This window comes from Hyla sarda, chromosome 4 (assembly GCF_029499605.1).
Source record: "Hyla sarda isolate aHylSar1 chromosome 4, aHylSar1.hap1, whole genome shotgun sequence".
Classification (NCBI taxonomy): Eukaryota; Metazoa; Chordata; class Amphibia; order Anura; family Hylidae; genus Hyla; species Hyla sarda.
The window spans coordinates 250,160,083-250,181,945 of NC_079192.1; the positions used below are offsets into that span (position 1 = coordinate 250,160,083).

Below are 21,863 nucleotides of genomic sequence, written 5' to 3' on the forward strand. Positions count from 1 at the left end.
ACTTCTATTTAAAAATCTTAACCCTTCCAGTTCTTATTAGCTGCTGTATGCTCAACAGGAAGTTCTTTTATATTTGATTTTCTTTTCAGTCTGATCACATTGCTCTCTGCTGACACCTCTGTCCATTTTGGGAACTGTACAGAGTAGGAGCAAATCCCTATAGCAAACCTATCCTGCTACAGACAGTTCTTAAAATGGACAGAGGTGTCAGCAGAGAGCACTGTGGTCAGGCAGAAAAGAAAATCTAAAAGAAAAGAACTTCCGCTGTAGTAAATGTAGTATGAAGTACTAGAAGGATTAAGATTTTTAAATAGAAATAATTTACAAATCTGTTTAACTTTCTGGCACCAATTGATAAAAAAAAATGTTTTCCAGGGGAGTACCCCTTTATGGGAGTCAATAAAACCCAAGGCCGCCTTTGGCTATGTCAACTTTTAATTGTGAAAGTTATGGCCCTATTACTGTGAGGAGGAAGCAACAAAAATGTGCAGTCATAAAGGCATTATGAAGTTGGTTTAGAGAAAACATATTTTTAGAGATGTAGTCAGGGCATTCTGTGGTAATAGTGGCGAGTTTCTTATTTGGAACCTCATTCAGAGTACCTGGCAAGTCTGTACGTTTCACAAACACTCCATTGATCTCAATGGAAAATCTGGAAATTTCTTTTGAATCGGGGGAATTGCTGCCTTGTTACTTCACATACTATGGATGATCATAGGGATCCTAATTTTGTATCCTGTGATGGTTTCATTTTTATGGGACCCTTTTAACAAAAAAGGAATTGTTAATAGGAGGCAATCAAGTTAATGGGGTATTCTTATCAAGATGTATCCTTCATCCACAGAATAGGGGATAACTAGCTGATTGGTGGGGTTCTGTCTGCTGGGACTCCAACGATCCAAAGAACAGAGGAAAATGTTCTCCAAATGAATGTAGCAGCGTGGCCAGTGCTTCTTTCATTCTTTATAGGGCTACCAAACCTTACCGAGTGCTAAACTCAGCAGTGTTCAGAAGCCCCATAAAAAAACTAATAGACTCCATTGATTTGGAGGACAAGTCCTCCTTGGATTGGTGGTGGTGTCAGCAGTCAGACCCCAACCCATCTGCTAGTTATTACCTATTCTGCGCATAGGGGATAACATTTAAAATTAAGGAATACACCTATTTACATGATTCTAAAAATATACTGTATGTTGTTGGAATGGATTCCATAAGTGTCAACAGCTAGGATCAGAAAGAGAACCCTGATCCTGCCTGTTTCACCCTTAAAGGACTTGTTTGCTTTTGATTATCCCTATTTGTGTCAGAGCCCCCTAATATTGACACTCAACGTCCTGCTTTTTGCCATATCATTTTTTTTTTTTTACCTTTCAACTAGTTTGGTGTTATGCAGAACTGAATGTTTTTCTTTGCGAGAGATGTCTTTTTTTTTTAGCAGTGAAACTACGAGAATGAATAAAAAAAAAAAGTTAATTGAGAAAGATCTGAGAATCCTCACATGTGAAAGCGATTAATTTTATGCTAGCTAGAAGAAGCCAACCCAGCAGATTACTCCAAACACGCTCTTTTATATATTGGAGTCATTTATGTGGTACACTTGAAAGATGGTGGTTGGAGAGGAGCGAGAGAGGAGTACACCCAGCATGTAGCCTTTTATTGATATGCAGTATATGACCATGGGGCACTCAATAGTCTTAACTTTAAGCTAGCTCTGTGTGATCCCAGAAAGTTTGATTTCTAATAAACCTCTTAGACTACCAGCAGTGTTGTGCTCTCATTATCTGGTCTCTCGCTGGGTTTCAAATTAAAAGTTCTGTCATAAAGAACAGGACATTTTTAAATATGTAACTACATTTTGTTCTAGGACTTCTGGAGTACTGGAAGACACTAACTTTTTTGGTGTCCACTGATGATTTTTGGTGGCATAAACTGTACAATGAAAACCTGTCATCTTTTATGGTTTGTGCTGCTGTTATCGTTTTGGCATTTCTATAAATTTTCTTTTTGTGTGTATGTATCACTGCCAGTCCAGAAGGGTGAAAAGAATCAGAATAACTGCATTCATTTTTATGCTGCATGAGAAAGATTCAAAATGTCACTTCTTATTCTCATTCTCAAATGTACACACTATCCCTTGAGATGTCAACTAACAAGATGTTATTAACAACGCACCAAATGTTTATTTCGGCATAATAAGCAAAATAGCATCAACTGTTAAACTAAAGTGTTGCTTTATAGAAAATATATAAATGTTTTGTTGTTTCGGTTGATGCTCATTAACTATTATGATCTGAGAAGGATGTGGTAAATCTGACAGCGCAGATGCTTTATAACTCTGCATTATTGATGCTGTTACTAAATTATTGTTAATACATTGGCATTTTTGAATTATTTTTTATACAACCATGCATTTTCATCTCTGTGCATTAAAGTAAGTCTCTCAATATCATATGCTTCCCTAGCTATTTAATGTTATACAGAGAGGTTACTAGGACAAAGGCATGAAATAATACTTTGCTGCTTGTTTAATAATGCTTTACAAAAATACTAAAAATCCATGCACATGATGGAATCCGTATGCAGCCACCACAATATCAACCGCATGTTCATTTTCATCCAAAATTTGAATTTCCGTGTGCACAGAGCAGCAAAATGCCATTAAAAACAATGGACTTTAAACTAAAACTGTAGGCCTCTTTTAGCTAAATTTATTGAAGTATTATGGGTGGATTTCTGTAGAGAATTATATGTGGAGAAAATGTATTTTACCTGTTATATCTGCCTCCAGGATAGATCTCTTTTCAGGAAACCAGAAGGTAGGGGCATTTGTTAAAAGTATTATTTGCTATCCAAGGACTCTGTTTGATCATACCCCTCCGGTTCTGAAGTTTGATTTGAGTATGTCGATATCAAAAGGGCCTGGTTTTATTTAACCCCTTAACGACAATTGACGTAAATGTACGTCACGGTGCCGTGGTACTTAACGCACCATGACGTACATTTACGTTCCGCCATGACCGCGAGTACTGCTATCAGCAGCCAGGGACCCGCCAGTAATGGCGGACATCCGTGATCGCGCGGATGTCTGCCATTAACCCCTCAGTTGCCGTTATCAGTACAGATCACAGCAGTGCGGTACTTTGGATGATCGGATTGCCCGCAGCGCTGCCACGGGGATCCAATCATCCAGTATGGTAGCCGGAGGTCCTCACACCTGCCTCCGGCCATCTCCAGGGGGTCTTCTGTTCTGGTCTGAGATCGAGCCCTATGCATAGCATTGAACAGTATTAGCAATCAGATGATTGCTATAAATAGTCCCCCATTAAAGTGTAAGAAATAAAAAAAAAAGTACAAAAATTAGAAAAATCCTCTCCCCAATAATAATGTAAATAATCCGTTATCCACATTTTACCCCCCAAAAAGGAAAATAAAATAAAATGAATAAACATGTGGTATTGCCGTGTGCGTAAAAGACTGAACTATCAAAATATATTGTTAATTATCCCTTATGGTGAACGGCATTATCCCGTACGGTGAACGTAAAAAAAATAAAGTCCAACATTGCTGCTTTTTTGTCACATTTTATTCCCCAAAAAATGTATAAAAAGTGAAACCTAAGCAAAAGTGGTACCGATAAAAATTACAGATCACGGCACAAAAAAGTAGCCCTCATACCACCCCGTATATGGAAAAATGAGAGAGTTATAGGTGGTCAAAATAGGACAATTTCAAACATACTAATTTTGTTAAAATAGTCAGAGATTTTTTTTAAGCGGTACAAGTCTAGAAAAGCATAAAACATTGGGTATCATTTTAAACGTATTGACCCACAGAATAAAGAAAACATGTAATTTTTACCGTAAAGTGTACAACGTGAGAACAAAACCTTCCAACATTTGCTAAATTGTGGTTTTCTTTTCAATTTTCCCACTGTGGCAGTGTGGCAAGGAAAGGGTGTATTTCCTTGGCTCACCCTGCAGAAGCTCTCACCTGCTTCTTAAGTAATGAGGCAGGAGGGAAGGGAGGTGTATATGTGAGATGGAGACTCAGTCTAATCTGGGCTCTTCCTAGGAGACAGCATGTGGGCTGTAGGGAAGAGACAGAGCCTGCTGAGGAGTACACAGCCCGAGCTATGAGTGGCTCAAAGAGTGACATGAATTGTGAGTAGAAGGTTGCAGGTGACATATGTTTAACCGGCTGAGGGAAGCTCAGCGGTTGTTAATCAGGACAAGCTGATCTGTTTAGTCAGTGACCTGACGGTCTAGGATTTTGTTTTGTTCCTGCTTTTTGTTTATTTCTTTCCCTGCAACCTGTCTAATAAAACTGGCAAGGTGCCAGATTTGTATTATAAACGTTTGTTTGCTGGTTTATTGAGAAGAAACGCATCCTGTGGCGTAGTCCAGGATGATCCCAGAGCTAATCCCCAAGTCGGGTCGTTACACCACATAAATAATTTTTTGGTTGCGCCATACATTTTATGGTAAAATAAGTGGTCATTACTAGGGATCGACCAATATCATTTTTTTAGGGCCGATACTGATAATCGGTGGAGGTTAGGGCCGATAGTCGATAACTTATACCGATATTCCGGTATAAGTTATCGGCTATTTATCCCCCCGCGACACCACTGCAGATCATTGATTTAAAGCGGGCGCTTTAAATCAATGCACTGCAGTGGCTTTTGCGGTGCCATAGGCCACCGCCGCCACCACCCGCTTCTCTCCCCCTACCTGTCAGGGTGGTCCGGGCCATCCTTCCTTCCTGTAGTGTCCAGCGGCATTCCGGGTGGAGGGTGAACCGGTCCGGGCTGTCCTTCTTCTCCGGGGGTCATCTTCTCCGGTCCGGGCTGTCCTTCTTCTCCGGGGGTCATCTTCTCCACTCCGGGCAGGCTCCGGCCTAGTAACGCAGCATAGATGCCGCTGCACAGTGACGCCTGTGCGCAGCGACGCACCAGACATCACGGCGTAGCGGCGTCTATGCAGCGTACTAGGCCGGAGCCTGCCCGGAGTGGAGAAGAGGACCCCCGGAGAAGGACAGCCCGGACCGGTTCACCCTCCACCCGGAATGCTGCCGGACACTACAGGAAGGATGGATGGCCCGGACCACCCCCATTACGGGTAAGTTAAAACATTTTTATTGACTCGGAGAGTGGGGGAGGGGCCTGACCGGTATAGCGGTATGGGCAAAAATCCATACCGGTATACCACCCAGCACTACGGTGGGGGGTGCGACGCGGTCGCGGTGCGGCGTGTCGGGGGGGGGGGGGCGGTCGCTTTGCGGTGGGGGGAGTTATGATTTTTAGAAGGCAAGGAGGAAAAAACAAAAATGCTAAAATAAAATTGGCCTGGTCCTTAAAGAGTAGCTCACACCATCTTTTTTTTTTTCTTCTTCTGTCCATACCTATTGGTAATCTATCCCTAACCCCCTCCCTGCCTTTTAAAACATTTTTTCTAACTTACAAAGTTGTCATCATCAGCTCTTCTTGTGTTGCTGCGTTGTCCTCTCCTGGAAGCCGCCTTCCGCCCTCACTTATATATTTATTATTATAAGTATTATAATGTATTTATTATTTTATATTTTCAAAATGTAAAATAAGACCTCAGATGACTAGTGTGCTTGCGCTGTCTCCACTGCACTTTACATCCCGGGTGCGGGGATGGGCTGGGCTCAAATCTAGGCAGCCAATGCGCACAGCCCTGGCGTTCACTGCGTTCGCTCCCGCCTGTCTGATTGACAGGCAGGGAGCGAGCGCCGGCTGAATGAATTAGGGCCCGTCCGGCATCGGTCCGAATTCAAGAGTCACATCACGCCAGGCTGCAGCTGGCCACTAGGAGGGAGACCCCTAGTGGCGGGTTTTAAAATGTAAAAAAAAAAAACATTTTAATAATGAAAAAATGAAACTATATTAGAGATATGTTGTAGTACATAAGTACTTCAACATATCAAAAAAAAATGTTGGTGACAGTGCCCATTTAAGGCCAAAATGGGCCTGGTCCTTAAGTTCAATGGGGGAGATTTATCGAAACCTGTATGGAGGAAAACAGTTGCCCATAGCAACCAATCAGCTTCTTTCATTAAAAAAAAATAAAAGGTGATCTGATTGGTTGCTATAGGCAATTGGTCAACGTCTCTCTACATGGGTTTTGATAAATCTCCCCCAACACTCTATGGCTTTCTATATTAAGTAAGGATGCTCACGCTAATAGAGGATCCACTGAGATAACTATTGCATGATTCTGTTCAATTTAAAAAAAAAAAAGTGAGGAAAAAAGGACAGCTTAGGGAAAAGGAACTTAGCTTGATTGAGGAGTCAGATAAAGCAAAAAAAAACATACTTGGCAAACTCAGGAGTGGAGGAGTATGATAAAGTTAAAGAAGCCCAGGAAGAACTGAAAAAATGTTACTTTTAGGGGAAAAAATACTTTGTGGAAAGTGGGAAACCTAACAAACTTCTTTCGATATATATCGCCAAAGAAAAAAGGGTGGGTGCAGCTCTACGACTAACTCTTTGGGGTGAAGTGGACCAAGGTTAACGGCCAAGAACTTATACCCTAAAGTACTGGTTAAATTGAATCAAAGATTGAAGAAAAAGTGCAGTCCTCAGGTGCTCTCCTGGGGATATCTGTGTGTGATGAGGGTGAGGTGTGGGCATAAAAAGGAGGGGGAAGGGGCATGGATAGATAGGAACAGAGTGGGGAGGGGGAGGCAAATTGGAAGAAAAAAAGGGATAGAAAAAGGGCAGAGGAAAAGGGGATAGTGTGTGGGGAATGAGAAAATCGATGTGATGGCTGAGGTCCGGGGCGCGCTGTAACAATGCAAATTGTGCCATGGCGATGTTCTCAATTATGGGGATTGCAGTCTAATTAGGGCTAATTAGACTGCAACCCCCATAATTGAGAACATTGCCAAGGCACGATCTGCATTGTTACAGCTGGCCCCGGACCTCAGCCATCACAGCCACACACCAAGGACGCTCTGAGTGCGCCTTCTGAAGCACGAGGAGGACGGTGCTAACATGAATAGAACATCAGCGTAAGAACTCGCTGTGGGGAGCCGCGGCTTGCAGATCTCAAAGAAGACCGACAGACGGGTGAGCGGGACATAGTTCCCCAGTGTAAATTACCCCATTGATGCTATAAAGCACATAAAACTTTTACTTTGCTGCCTTTGTCCTGCCGCAAAGCAGGCATCAGACTTTATTCCATGTTGGCAGGGAGCGCATAGCGCTTAGAAGGATTTACCCTGTGTATAATGGATATTGAATACCCCTTTTAAGGAGCATATAACGCTCAGGAGAACGTATCATCCACATAGCAGGAACTACATTATATTTACAGGGAGTGCACGGCGCTCAGGAGAACTTACCTCCACACAGGAGTGAGATTGCCCACTTGTTTTCAGGGAGCGCATAGTGCTCAGGAGAACTTACCTCCACACAGGAGTGATATTTCCCTCTTGTTTTCCGGGAGTGCACAGCACTCAGGAGAACTTACCTCCACACATGAGTGATATTACCTTCTTGTTTTCAGGGAGCACACAGCGCTCAAGAGAACTTACCTCTATGCTTGAGTGATATTGCATTTTTGTTTGCAGGGAGCACACTGTGCTCAGGAGATATTTTGTGTCTGCCTTAGGGTGGGTTCACACTACGTTTTCTCCCATACGGGAGCGCATACGGCAGGGGGGAGCTAAAACCTCGTGCTCCCGTATGTCACCGTATGCGCTCCCATATGTCATTCATTTCAATGAGCCGGCCGGAGTGAAATGTTTGGTCCAGTCGGCTCATTTTTGCGCCGTATGCGCTTTTACAACCGGACCTAAAACTGTGGTCAACCACGGTTTTAGGTCCGGTTGTAAAAGCGCATACGGCGCAAAAATGAGCCGACCGGACTGAACGTTTCACTCCGGCCGGCTCATTGAAATGAATGACATACGGGAGCGCATACGGTGGCATACGGGAGCGCGAGGTTTTAGCTCCCCCTGCCGTATGCGCTCCCGTATGGGAGAAAACGTAGTGTGAACCCAGCCTAACATTGACTGTATCGTTTATTGGTGACAACCATACCTTTGGCAGCATAGGTGGAGATTTTTGCGGTTTACTGTGGTTTTTATTTGTAACAGGTGACCAGTTGGGTGGTTCCTAGTGCCCAGCGAACCTCCCCACATTTTTTCACCACAAACATTCATTTAGATTTGGTTTTCACTTTACTGGAGTCTGATCGATTTTCTCATTCCCCATACACTATCCCTTTCTCCTCCGCCCTTTTTCTATCCCCCCTCTTTTTTTTCTTCCAATTTCCCTCCCCACTCTGTTCCTATCCATCCCCCCCCCCCATTCATCCTCCTTTTTATGCCGAAACCTCACCCTCTTCACACACAGATATCCCCAGGTGAACACCTGAGGACTGCACTTTTTCTTCCATTCTTTTTGATATAGTCAAAGCACAAAGGGGAAAGAAAGTTATTTAAGCTATTGAGGGGATGGGCAAATAATTCAGGTTCAGGCCGAGGTGGAAGAGCAGTTCCGTTCCTATTTTTTTAATTTGTATGCAGCTGGAATAGATGTGATGGGGTAAATTGGAAGACTTCTTTTGGTGAATTATACCCCTGAGACTAGGTGAAGCAGAAAGGTTAAGGCTAAATGCCCCAATTACTATTGGAGAGATTAAGAATGCCATTAAGGGTGTAGCCGAAGGTTCGGCCCTAAGACCTGACGGTCTCCCCCTTGGGGTTTAAAAAAGGGTTTATGGAGGTACTTGCCCCTATGGTACATAAAAAAAATTTAGGAATCCTGCGTGAACGGGAGACTGCCTCTTTGCATGTTGCATGCTCACATTGTTTTAATCTTAAAGAAGAATGAGTACTTGGTAGTCTCCGAAGGTCCCATATCCCTTTTGAATTGTGTTGTGAAGATTTTCACTAACATTTTGGCAGATAGACTTGCTATGGTAATTAATGATTTAGTGGAGGGGGACCAAATGGGATTCATCCCCAGAAGATCTTTATTTTCTAACATCGAAAGAACTTTTCTGAATATACAGGGGGGGGAAAGAAAGCCTCTGCTCCATCATATCTCTTGATTCGACTAACTCTTTCGATAGTGCGGAGTGGAGGTTTCTTTGAAAGGTGTTGGAAACTTTTGGCCTAGGCGAACATTTTATAAATTTGTGAAACTCGGAAGCAAGAATGGTTGAGAAATGTCTGATATGGTTGATAGTGTCTTGTTTCTTTTTATTTTTTCCTCCACTGGGCAGGGTAGGGAAGGAGGGATAATGGGATAATAATAACTTCTTGTAATTTTTGAATATGTTTTGTAATTTTATTTTAAACAAAAAAAAAAACAATGGAAGTGTGCTGCAAGCGGAATTTCCGTTATTTACATTGGCCCTTAGGGTAAGTTTACATGTAGTGACTTTACTGTATATTTTCTGTTAGATTTATGGACAACGAGTTATGGCGCTTTACAGTTGTAACAAAGAGAATTACATTTTCCATGTGGAAATTGACTTCCTAGCATGTCAAATTCATCTGGGGATTAGTCACAGATGTGTTTCCAATTTGTAATGGTGAAAATCCACAGGTAAAATCCTCAGTTAAAATATTGAATCCAATCTTTTGCATGGGCAAAAGTATTCAGAATTTTTGCTATGACATTACTGTTAATGAACAGTAATCCCAACATTGACATACAGAAGGACAAAAAAATAATGTTGGATGATGTCATCACATAACAGAGTACTAGAGTTTTATAGTTGGAGGTCTTGCTATAGTGGGCCACTAGGCTATAATCAAATGGGTATACAAATGAAGAGCTAGAGACAGGGGCATAGCTAGAAACCATAGGGCCCCCCTATGTCCTGACGACCCCCTCCCCTGGCCCAGGACGACCCTCTTCCCCCGACATTGGCCATAAAAAGGTATCAGCAACTACAGCACTGATCAGTGACTCACAAGTGGCGTCTTCTCTGCAGTGTCAAATCACTGATTTAGCGTAGATTGGAAGCATCTGGGGCAAGGCAGAATATTGTGCATTCCCCCAGCCTGTGAATGTAAGAGAATGGCGACGTATACAGTGTGTGCATCATCGCTCACCAAGGACGCACATAGGATTTTTCACAACTAGGGGTTTAGAAACATGAATGATACCTCCACACCAGGACGACACAGTGACTAATACCATAATATGGTTATTAAAGGAAAACTGTCACTTTTTTTCTCCCGCACTATCCACAGGTACTGGTGGATAGTGCGGGAGACGCTGATTAAAATGAGCCCTACCTTGTCCGGATCTATGCCGCCGTTCTCCTGCAATTTTTGTTTTATTATCTGTTGAAATCTTCCTGTAACTGGCACGGGGGCTTCGGCGCTTAACTGGCACTGACGTCAGCGCCGCTTATGAATATTCATCCCCCCCTCCCTCCAGTTCTCTTTCTCTTTGCCACTCCTAACTGGGGGGAGAAGGGATGAATATTCATAAGTGGCGCTAACGTCAGTGCCAGTTAAGTGGCGAAGCCCCGCCCGTGCCAGTTACAAGAAGATTTCAACAGATAATAAAACTACAATTGGGGGAGAACGGCGGCGCAGATCCGGACAAGGTAGGGCTAATTTTAATCAGCGTCTCCCGCACTATCCACCAGTACCTGTGGATAGTGCGGGAGAAAACAAGTGACAGTTTTCCTTTAAATAAAAACCACTATACAGAGACCAATATCACTGCTATACAAATAATTCCACCACATCATGACCACCATATAGTGACGGGATAATACTACCATACTGATACTGAATAAAACTACTATACACATACCAGTATCACCAATAACACCTGTATAAAAGGGACAAATATTACTGCCACACCATTACACAGGCTAATATCCTCTATATAGTGGTGACCCTGGCTCTATACAATCTCGGCAGACCGTTTTACAGATTACAGTGCAGTTATATGTAGTGACTCACATGGGAGCCTCTTTGTCTTTGTGGGGTGGTTCTCTTTCCTTTTCTTCTGTCTTGTTAAGACCACCATGAAGACTTCTTCCAACCATGACTTCTCACCACAGGATCTGCAAGAAAAACAAGTTAGGCTCAGTGCCCCAAATAATGCCTTCCTTGGTGCCCTGCATAGCGTAAAGGAGTAGGTAAGTGTGTTGGGGGAGGTTAGTGGGATTGAGTGAAACTGGGTAGATAATTTGGTCCAATTAATTAGATGCCCCCAGTAGGTAGGAAGGGGAATCCCACAGTAGGAAGGTAGATAACCCCCTCCCCGGTAGTGAGGTTGATAGGTAATCCCCCTCCCTCATTAGGTAGATGATCCAAATAGATACGTAGGGAATCCTAGTTTTAGATATTAGGTAATGCTTCCTGCTTAGTAGGTAATGCCCCCCCCGTAGGTAGGTAATGGCTGCCTGGTAGGTAGTGCAGGTAGATAGGTACATAGTGCAGGCAAGTAGGTAGGTATGTGGGGCAGGTATATATAGTGCAGGTAGGTATATAAGGCAGGTAACTATATACTGTAGACATGCAGGTATATGGGGCAGGTAAGTATATACCTGCCTTGCTACATATATCTACCTGCACTATATAATATAGTGAAGGTAGGTATAGGAAGAAGGGCAGGTAGATATATAGTGTAGGCAATCTCTCTCTCCCTATCTCCCCCCCTCTCCCCCTCCCTCTCTCTCTCTCCCCCTCTCGCGCATCCACAGCGTATTTTATGCTGTGGATCAGCCGCTGAAGGACTGTTGCATGGTGCCTTTACATGTGCCTGCTCAGAGCACCAATCCGCCGCTACGAGCTGACACACTGCGATGTGCGAGCTACCACGCGCATGCGTAGCATACTCACACATCGCGGCAGCTCTCGGCCTAGCTCATGAGGCAGGTGGAGCGGCTGCGATGTGTGCGAGTGCGCATGCACGGCGACTCGCACATCGCTTCAGTATGTCTGCTCGTAGCGGCGTATTGCCGCTCTGAGCAGACACATGTAAAGACACCATGCAGTGGTCCTTCAGCGGCGGATCCACAGCGTTAAATGTGGTTCTGCTTGTGTAAACGTACCCTAAGGCAGTGGCGACCAGGCTAATGGGCCTGGTCGCAACTGCAACCCTATACCACTGGATGCCAAATGTTTTGTTTTTTTTTTAAATGGGAAAAGGGGGGATTTATATTTTTATTGGGGGGGGGGGGGAGTGGTGCCATTATATTATTTTTTAACAATTTATGTTATATTTACTTTTTAAGTCCCCATAAGGAACTCTTATACTACAAGCATAGTACTGTTCAGTACTATCTGTGATGTTGTAACAAGAACAAGAAGATCGGCTATCCCAGACGCCGGATGCTGGTTAGGTACCTCTGGCAGCCATTTGCTCTCAACGGACCCTCGCAAATGCACAGCGGGGGTCCGTTAAGCCCACTCTAACCTGTACTGCCAAAATGTTTCACTATAGATGCCGTGATCAGTAATGATCACTCCATCTATAGGGTTAATGGCAGACATCAGCGGGCTGATGTCCGCCATTATCAGCAAGTCACCTCTAAAACTCACCTCAAAAACTCACCTGCTGCGCTCACTCCATAGCAGCATGGTAAATGTACGGCGCTGCGCACAAAATGACACCCTAGAGCGCTGGACATTTACATTGTGCCATGAGGGTTTAATGTCAGTAATGTTGTAATCATACCGGGCGGGTGCGATGGGCGGGCCAAGGTAGCGCTTTCCGGACACTTCATAAGGCTGCGCTGCACACAGTGCAATAGAAGAGGAATTCCTGGACAGCACTCTTGCGTGCCCTGTCCCTCCTCCTCTATACTCTCTGATACGTCGGCAAAGGTGGATAGGGGGCATAAAGGTGCCACTGCGCTGTCCCCGCCCAGGTTAGGTCCGGCGCAGGAAATAATGATGGTGGGCCGGCCATCATGCAAAAGGGGCCCGGTCGCTATGGCAACTGTTGCGACCTATAGCTACGCCACAGGCTAGAGAATATTTACTACAATTCTGACAAGTTTCTATAGCCCAGTAACATAGCTTCATCAGAGAAACAACCTTAAAAGGTACCTCTCACCAAATAAACTTTTGATATATTTTAGATTAATGAATGTTGAATAACTTTCCAATAGCATGTTAATGAAAAATATGCTTCTTTCTATTGTATTTTTCCTGATCAGTCCTGTCAGCAAGCATTTCTGACTCATGCTGGAGTCCTAAACACTCAGAGCTGCCAGCCTGCTTTGTTCACAGCCAAACAGGCTGTGAACAAAGCAGGCTGGCAGCTCTGAGTGTTCTCCTTTGTGAATAAAGCAGACTGGCAGCTCGTAGTGTTTAGGACTCCAGCATGAGTCTGAAATGCTTGCTGCCAGGACTGGTAGAGAGACCCCTAGTGGTCATTTCTTCAAAGTGGAAAATGAAATAAAAAGAAGCATATTTTTTAATAACATTCAATTGTAAAGTTATTCTGCATACATTAATCTATAATATATCAAAAGTTTTTTTGATGAGAGGTACCCTTTAAAGGGGTTATCCAGGAATAGAAACACAGAGCTACTTTCTTTCAAAAACTGCTCCTCATCTGTCTCCAGGTTGGGTGTGGTTCTGCAGCTCAGTTTCATTGAAGTGAATGGAGCCAAGTTATAATGCCACACCCAACCTGGGGACAGACGCAGAGCTGTTTTTGAAAACAAAAATAGCTGTGTTTTTCTATTACTGGATAACATATTTAAAACATTCAATATTGTGCATGAGGGGATACATTTGTAATTCCCCGAATCACAATGAAGCTAGAGATCTACAAATCCCTGAATTCTCAATAAATCTTCAGATTAAACACATGACCTGTAGTTGGAAATGGACAAAATAATAGATAGGAAAGAAGCAGGAAACCTACAGTTATATGAATGAAATTATCACATCTAGGAAGTGTCTAAGGTTGAAAACCTACATAACCTCTAGAGATAACACACCTGTTATCCACAATATAATAATCCCTTTGGGTTATGTCTTACACAGTGTTCACTAGATCATACTATTTAACTGTGATGATTTTCTGGGGAGATTTACCAAACCTTTCGCAAAGTATCGGTGGAGCATTTGCCCATAGCAGCCAATCTGTTTCCTTCCTTAAAGGGGTACTCTAGAAAACATTTTTTTTTTTTAATCAACTGGTGCCAGAAAGTTAAACAGATTTGTAAATTACTTCTATTTAAAAATCTTAATCCTTCCAGTACTTATCAGCTGCTGTATACTACAGAGGAAGTTCTTTTCTTTTTTAATTTCCTTTCTTTCTGACCACAGTGCTCTCTGCTGACACCTCTGTCTATGTCAGGAACTGTCCAGAGCAGGATATGTTTGCTATGGGGATTTTCTCCTTTTCTGGACAGTTTCTGACATGGACTAATAGAAGTAAATAACAAATCTGTTTAACTTCATGGCATCAGTTGATTAAAAAAAGTAAATTGTTTTCCACCTGAGTATACCTTTAATGGGCCAAATGTAGTCTGTGTCTGTCTGATGTTTCGACTTTTCTATGCTGGTTTACTTTTTATTCCAGGTAGGAAAGCTGTTATTTAGTGGCTGGTGGATGGGGAGTAGCAGGTCCTGAACATTGCTGACTGCTGAATACACACGCTCAGTAGTCTGCAGCAAACAATAATTTTAGAAAAACAAATGCAAAAACAAGTAATACTCAAAGAGTCAGGGTCTTTGCCACTACTCTGACATTAGACAAAGCAGCAAAAACAAGGAGAAAGGTTCCCTATTACCCAGGGGCGCCGGCAGTTGATTTCTTCGGGCATTTAGCCCTGCTTCGGGCAAGCAGCGCTAAATGCTGGAAGACTTAACACATGTTGGCACACACTGCTACTGTACCTATATCTCCCTGCTGCAGCCTATAACAAGCCTTCCTGGAGGATGCGCGCGATTGGTGACGTCATCGCATCCACAGTGCAGGACGCCGGGACGCTAATGTTCTGCACGGCACATGTGATGACGTCACCTAACGCGCGCATACCCGCAAAGAAGGCTCGTTTTAGGCTGCAGCAGGGAGATGTAAGTACTGTAGCTGTGAAACTTAAAGCGTACCTGTCATAGTTCCCAAAAAAAAAAAGAAGTGATATGTTACCCGGTACCTAATCCTGATCGTGTACATATATGTTTTATGTCTCTAGGATCTTTATATCCAGAGATATAAGCATTTAGCTGTTGCTCAGTTACTTTTTCATTTTGCAGGCTGGAGGGGGCGCGTCTGTCTCCCTCCCTCCCTCACAGAGATGACTCATCTGCTCTGATTCTCAGGAGCAAGCCTGGGCAGTCAGACAACTCTACTCTGTAAACCTTTCCTCTCTGATTTCATGCTGTACATGTTACACAGAGGAAGATGTTTGTAGCTTGCCTGCAGTATTCCTAAGACATTATGGCGAGTTCATCACAGGATAAAAGGTATAAATATAAGAATAGATCTTTATAAAATTAGTGCAAGGATTTTATAGATACAAATTTTTTCTATCTGTTTTATCTTTTCCTAGTAAAGTTGGATGCTAATCAACATAGCTGTCACTAGCTGGCATGGGAATTCCCCCACTATAAGTACAGGCACCCGATTTTCCCCACAGTAGCTACAGGCACCCGAGTTCCCCCACAGTAGCTACAGGCACCCGAGTTCCCCCACAGTGGCTACAGGCACCGGAGTTTCCCCACCGGATGCGCAGGCACCAGAGTTCCCCCACAGGAGCTACAGGCACCAGTGTTCCCCCACAATAGCTACAGGCATCAGAGTTCCCCCACAGTAGGTATAGGCATTGGAGTTCCCCCACAGTAGGTACAGGCATCGGAGTTCCCCCACAGTAGGTGCAGGCATCGGAGTTCCCCCACAGTAGGTACAGGCATTGGAGTTCCCCCACAGTAGGTATAGGCATCGGAGTTCCCCCACAGTAGGTACAGGCATCGGAGTTCTCCCACAGTAGGTTCAGGCACCCGAGTTCCCCCACAGAAGCTACAGGCACCAGAGTTCCCCCACAGCAGTTACAGGCACCTGAGTTCCCCCACAGCAATTACAGGCACTGAGTTCCCCCACAGCAGCTACAGGCACCCGAGTTCCCCCACAGCAGCTACAGGCCCCCGAGGTCCCTAACACAGCAGCTACAGGGGGGTGTCAGTGAACATGAAGGAGTGAGCGCAGCTGAGGACCGGGGGGGGGGGCGTGGGGGGTGTCAGTGTGAACATGAAGGAGCGAGCACAGTTGAGGACGGGGGGGGGGGGGTTATTGGAGGATTTAGGGGTCATGAAGGAGCCGGCGCAGCTGGAGACGGTGGGATTATTCAGCACTGCCTGTGTGCGCGCTCCCTGTGCTCATTCACAGGCAGTGCGTGCCCGCGCATACACTGTATGCCTGCAGCAAAAATCTCCAATACTGGATACCGGCACGCTTTATGGCCGGTATCTGGTAAGCTGCAAAATCAACAATCAACACTTGTCTGTCTGGCTAAAGACAGACGACCCCTAGTGGTGGCTAATTTTAGATTACATTTCTGGGGAAAATTGACATTTTTTAAAATAAATTTATATTGCAAAAAGCCTTCATATCATTAGTTCTATAACATATAAAAAGTTTTCAACAATGACAGTGCCTCTTTAACTTAACTTGCCTAATTAGGGAGGACCTGTTTATCACCAGGGACTAACCTACTGTATCTTCTTAGGGGGCATAATTGTTTAAATAGGAGCCCTACCTGCCGGGGGTAATATCTATCTGGGGGCCTGTACACCTATTGGGAACCCCTACCTGGTCATCAGGGAGGGCTTCCCTAGTAGGTAGACAGGCCCCCAGATAGATATTACCCCCATCAGGGATGGGGATCATATCTATCTGGGGCCTCTATACCTACTTGGGAGCTCTACCTGATGGGGGTCATATCTATCTGGGGGCCTGTGTACCTACTGGAGAGCCCTGCCAGATTGGGGTCATATCTATCTGGGGGCCTGTGTACCTACTGGGGAGCCCTACCAGATGGGGGTCATATCTATATGGGGGCCTGTGTACCTACTGGGGAGCCCTACCTGATTGGGGTCATATCTATCTGGGGGCCTGTGTACCTACTGGGGAGTCATACCAGTTGGGGATCATATCTATATGGGGGCCTGTGTACCTACTGGGGAGCCTTACCTGATAGGGGTCATACCTACTGGGGGCATGATGGGGGCATTATATGTGAGGAGCGCATGCAGCCCAGCCTCTACATCCAGTGGCCCCCAGATAATTTGAATTTGAGACCCATGCTTTAACCCCTTCATGACCCAGCAATTTTTTTCACGTTTTTTCCCCCTTCATTCTAAGACCCAGTAATTCTTCGACTGACAAAGTTGTATAAGGGCTTATTTTCTGTGTGACAAGTTGTACTTTCCACTCAAACTCTTTATTTTAATCATACAATGTATTATGAAGGCAGAAAAAATTATATGTAAAATTATATGTAAGATAAACACAGCAGAAAATCGGCAGCATATACAGTACACTCACTAAGGGTATGTTCACACGTACAGGATCTGCTGCATATTTTCTTCAGGTGATTTTTGCTTCCCATTGAAGTTAATGGGTAGCAGAATCAGCTGCTCAAAATATTCATGTGGCAGATCAGTTGCAGAAATTTCTTCAACTGTCCTATTTATCAGAAATTTTCCCATTCAGATAAATGGAACTGTTTTTGATTTGCATTGACATTTCTGCAGCAGATCTGCCAAGTGTGTTTGTAAGTCAGCCATCAGCTACTATGTTCATTTCCTGCAGAATGCAAATACATCTCGGGCAGAATGTCACAGGCTATGTCAGGATTTTGGCTAAATATTGATAGACTCCTTACTATGTTAGCATGGCCTAAGAGCAGTGTACAAATTCTACAGTAGTTTACTAAAATAAACATTTGTATACACCTTACCTTGATATTCACACCATAAAGGTATGTTCAGTCTAGGAAATCAACACGCAAAATTCCGATCAGGAATTCTGCTCAGAGCTTCTGTACTAATCTAGCATTGGTGTGAATGGGTCTTCAGCTGACACATTCAAACTGCGGAATTTCATGGGAAAAAAGAAGAATGAACATATTCATTCCTTTGGCTGAATTACACGGGCACCATTGCCATTGGTCCATGCTGTCCTAATACCGTTGAATTTCAGGGGCAGAATCTCCGACTTGGAATATCTCCGGGCAGAGATTCCGCAGTATGAACATACCCCTAAACTTAGTGATTCAATGACGTTGGAACATGTGCAGAGGAAAAGTTGACCAGTTACCCATAGAACCCAATCAGATTGCTTCTTTCATTTTTCTGAGGCCTTTTTGAAAATTAAAGAAGAAAAATATTTGTTATAGGCAACTGGTCCACTTTTCTTCCGCACAAGTTTTGATACTTTTGCATAGGTAAAAAGAAAGGAAAATATACTTCAGATTTTAGGGGTTTATCCAAGTGTTCTAGTTTCACAATCTGTTTCATGATGTATTACACCTTGAGTAAAAGTGAATTCCAATTTCTATAGGAGAGGTAAATGTTCAGTATTGGCCAGAACCGTACATCACAGTGTTGCATGTGGTTTATAGCTGTGCAGTTGAACAATGGAGCAGCATTCCACATTTAATTTGGTTTTCTCTGTCATGAGTCCTAAAGAGAAGAGGATATGTCAAAACTTTGTCACATTTTTTACAGGTTTGAAATGAAACATAGCCAAAATATTTATCTATTTGTTTTTCCTTGTGCCCTTGCTTTGGCTTAGGTTGAGTTAAATGACTGCTTTTATCCTCTCAAGTTTTATAGTCCCAGCCGTATACTTTGTATTGGAACCAATGTACTTCTTACACTTTCGCACTCAGTGATGCTTCGTCTCAGCAACATATACTTGTTCTTCCATTTTTATGCGGACGATAGATTGGATGAGGGAGAAAAGACACAAGGGGAATATTTTTTACATAAAGCTGTCTTCTTTCGTTTTCAGCCTTCATTGAATCCAGGTGGGAGATATGAATCAGATGTAGTGCTCTTAAACCGATGGAGCATGCGGAATTATGAAGTTCAACGAGGGGACATTGTCTCTCTAGTGTAAGTGGACATATTCAGTTTACTTGTGATCTCTGTTTACTGTTTGATCTGTGAATATGCTAAATGTGAAGACTACAAATGCTGGCTCTTGTGGCATGCTCCTGGCTACTAGTTGTTCGTTATCATGCCAAGTGTAAAAAAAGGAAAAAGATTGGTGATTCTTATTGTTATGACTAAAATGCTTTGGGTATTATTGCATCGGCGAGATGATTGAGTCTTGACTATTTATTTGGTGTAAAAGACTGATCGGATCCAGCTGTATGCATTGCCAGTTCTTTTTGAGAGTGCGTCTCTAGAAGCATCAAAGCTGCATTTTCTTCAGTTGTTTGCGGTCTAGGGTCAGAGCCAAAAGATGGCACTGTTTCCCAAATAATAATGAGACTTAATTAAAGTGGAATTGTTAGTCAATAAGAGACCATTGCAAAGCTTGAACATGTCACAGACACACATGGTTATTTGTGCTATAAGGAATTTTGCCTCATAGTCTCCGCGCATCACTTCCATTTATAGAATCTTTACCTTTCCTAACAGTGCAGCTTTTCATGTGTGTACTTACTGATTCTCACTTGGATCACGTGGCTGTTTTTTTTTTTTTTTTTTTTTTACTCCTTTTGATACTGTAGACCTGACGGACCTTGTAGTTAGACAATAGTTAAGGAGCGGAGATTGTGATTTTATCGCACAATAACATTTCCAAGAATGCATTAGTACATGATTAATTGACTTGTGCCGTCCACGTATCTGGTGGATCTCACATCCTGTTGTCAGAATCTCTGTGCAACTAGACTTCTACAAATTGGATGATCCTCTGGAGTCCTCATTACTCTTTTGTCTTTAGCCTTACAAGGTTACGTTACACTTAGCTTGTGATGGAGGAGATGCTCACCCACCTGGAATAGGTCAGAAGGTTCATGCTGCTGCAATCTTATTTTTCTCTTTCATGCAGCTAACAAACACAGTGAGAATTACAAATACATTGGAATAAATAAAACTTCCCAAAATAGGTATTTATTATTTAGTTTTTTTTCTGGAGACCTCACCTTCAAAAGTATCTTAATAGAATACAATAGTCCAAAGAAGGCCTACGAAAATTGTGAAGTATCTAAAGGATAAAACAACTAAGGGGGACATTTATCACTGGTTTTACTCAGATTTTTGTTGATTTGCCACAGTTTAGAAACTTTTCATTGTGACTTTTGCTTTAAATGCTTTTTCTAAAATTGTGTAGCAATTCTGTAGTTTAGTTAACTTTTTGAAGTGATCATGAATTTATCATGTGCTACTTGGGGGTTGGCGGGCAGAATGAAAATAATGACATTAGTGTTACTGAATTGACACTAGTTTTTGAAAATAATGGGTAATCCTTAAATAATGATCTTATCACAATGCGACCTGTATGTGCTGATATATAAAGCAGAGTTCCCTGGACTGATTAATGATAAACCTCCTGAATAATATTTAAGCTACTGCTTTGTGAACTTTGTGAATAAATATAAGGGCTCATTTACACTCCAGATCACCTGGAGATATTTTGGGTTTCGATTCAATCTGGAGCCGGCGCTGTCAAAACAACGGTGCTGGGACCTGAAATGTGCGGTGTCAATAGGTGGCGATGCATTTTTAAGAGCGGATTCCACAAAAAGAATGAATGTCCATTCTTTCAACAGGGGAACAGAATTTCAATGGCAGAATATCCAGTGTGGAAATTCCGTAGTGTGAATGATACAGCAGAATCCTATTGAGACCAATGGGAGGCTGCTGCACTGTATTTTTCAAGCAGAATACCAGAATTTTTTTTTGTGTGAGCCCTAAAGCAGAATATGTAGAAACATTTATGTAAAACATGCTTGCAGACATTATAAAATTAGAATGTGAGAATTGTGGTACAGTTTCCCTATAGCCACTTAAACTGATTTTTTTAGATAATCTTTGTGATTTTATTAGGAACAAGAGGAAAGGTTCTATCGGCATATTAAGGTGAGGAATGAAACGTTTTAAGGTAAATGGGAGAGATACATAATGGGAAACTGCTGCTTGAGGCTCCAGTGTGATTGTCCTGGTGACCTACACCTAAGATGATGTTTTTTATGCATTATTTGTGATGAATCCACTTACTGTACTGTTTTGTTACTGTAAAGGATACAACACCATTAGGTATTTTGTTTCCAATCAAGTAAAATCAATCAGATATACAGAAACGTGCTAATAAACTGCAACACAAGTAGCATTGACTAGTGTAATCAGTAAACACTAAAGTAATATAATTTATTTATTTATTACAGAACAGAAGAATTTATAAAGATTTATACATATAGCTTCTTGTAGAGGATGTGCCTATTGTAAATAAATACTGGCATTCTAGGTATCTTTTCTTAACACTCTACCTTGCGCTGATTTTCTAAATGGAAATACAGTACAGTGGATCAAGGGATCTGTGCAATGTAAAGTATAGGACAGTGGTTTACAACCTGCAGACCTCCAGATGTTGCAAAACTACAACTCCCAGTATGCCCGGACAGCCATTGGCTGTCCGGGCATGCTGGGAGTTGTAGTTTTGCAACATCTGGAGGTCCCCAAGTTGAAGACCACTGGTATAGGAAGTTGTACTCACCTGTCCCTACCGCTCCGAACTGTCACCGCTCGTCACCGCTGCCCTGGATGTCGCCTTCCATCACTGTCGCCGCGTCCCTGGGGTGTCCCCGACACTCCGGCTAGGCCTCTGCTTCCCCGGCATCCTCGCTCTCCGTCGCCGCTCTCCGTCGCCGCCATCACGTCACTAC

At 43.0% G+C, this 21,863-nt stretch overlaps 2 protein-coding genes across 2 annotated transcripts in view; both read left to right on the top strand.

Annotated features, from left to right (window-relative positions):
• The window catches only part of LOC130369124 (mitochondrial inner membrane protease subunit 2-like), a 33,314-nt gene extending 14,227 nt beyond the window's left edge, over positions 1 to 19,087 (top strand). The window contains exon 3 of the mRNA XM_056573914.1: positions 18,980 to 19,087. Within this exon, the coding sequence (XP_056429889.1) occupies positions 18,980 to 19,087 (108 nt within the window). The remainder of the gene's footprint in view (positions 1 to 18,979) is intronic.
• LOC130369121 (C-C chemokine receptor type 4-like) overlaps positions 19,060 to 21,863 on the top strand; it is an 81,989-nt gene continuing 79,185 nt past the window's right edge. The window contains exons 1-2 of the mRNA XM_056573913.1: positions 19,060 to 19,083; positions 21,028 to 21,060. The gene's annotated coding sequence lies outside the window, so the exon portion shown is untranslated. The remainder of the gene's footprint in view (positions 19,084 to 21,027; positions 21,061 to 21,863) is intronic.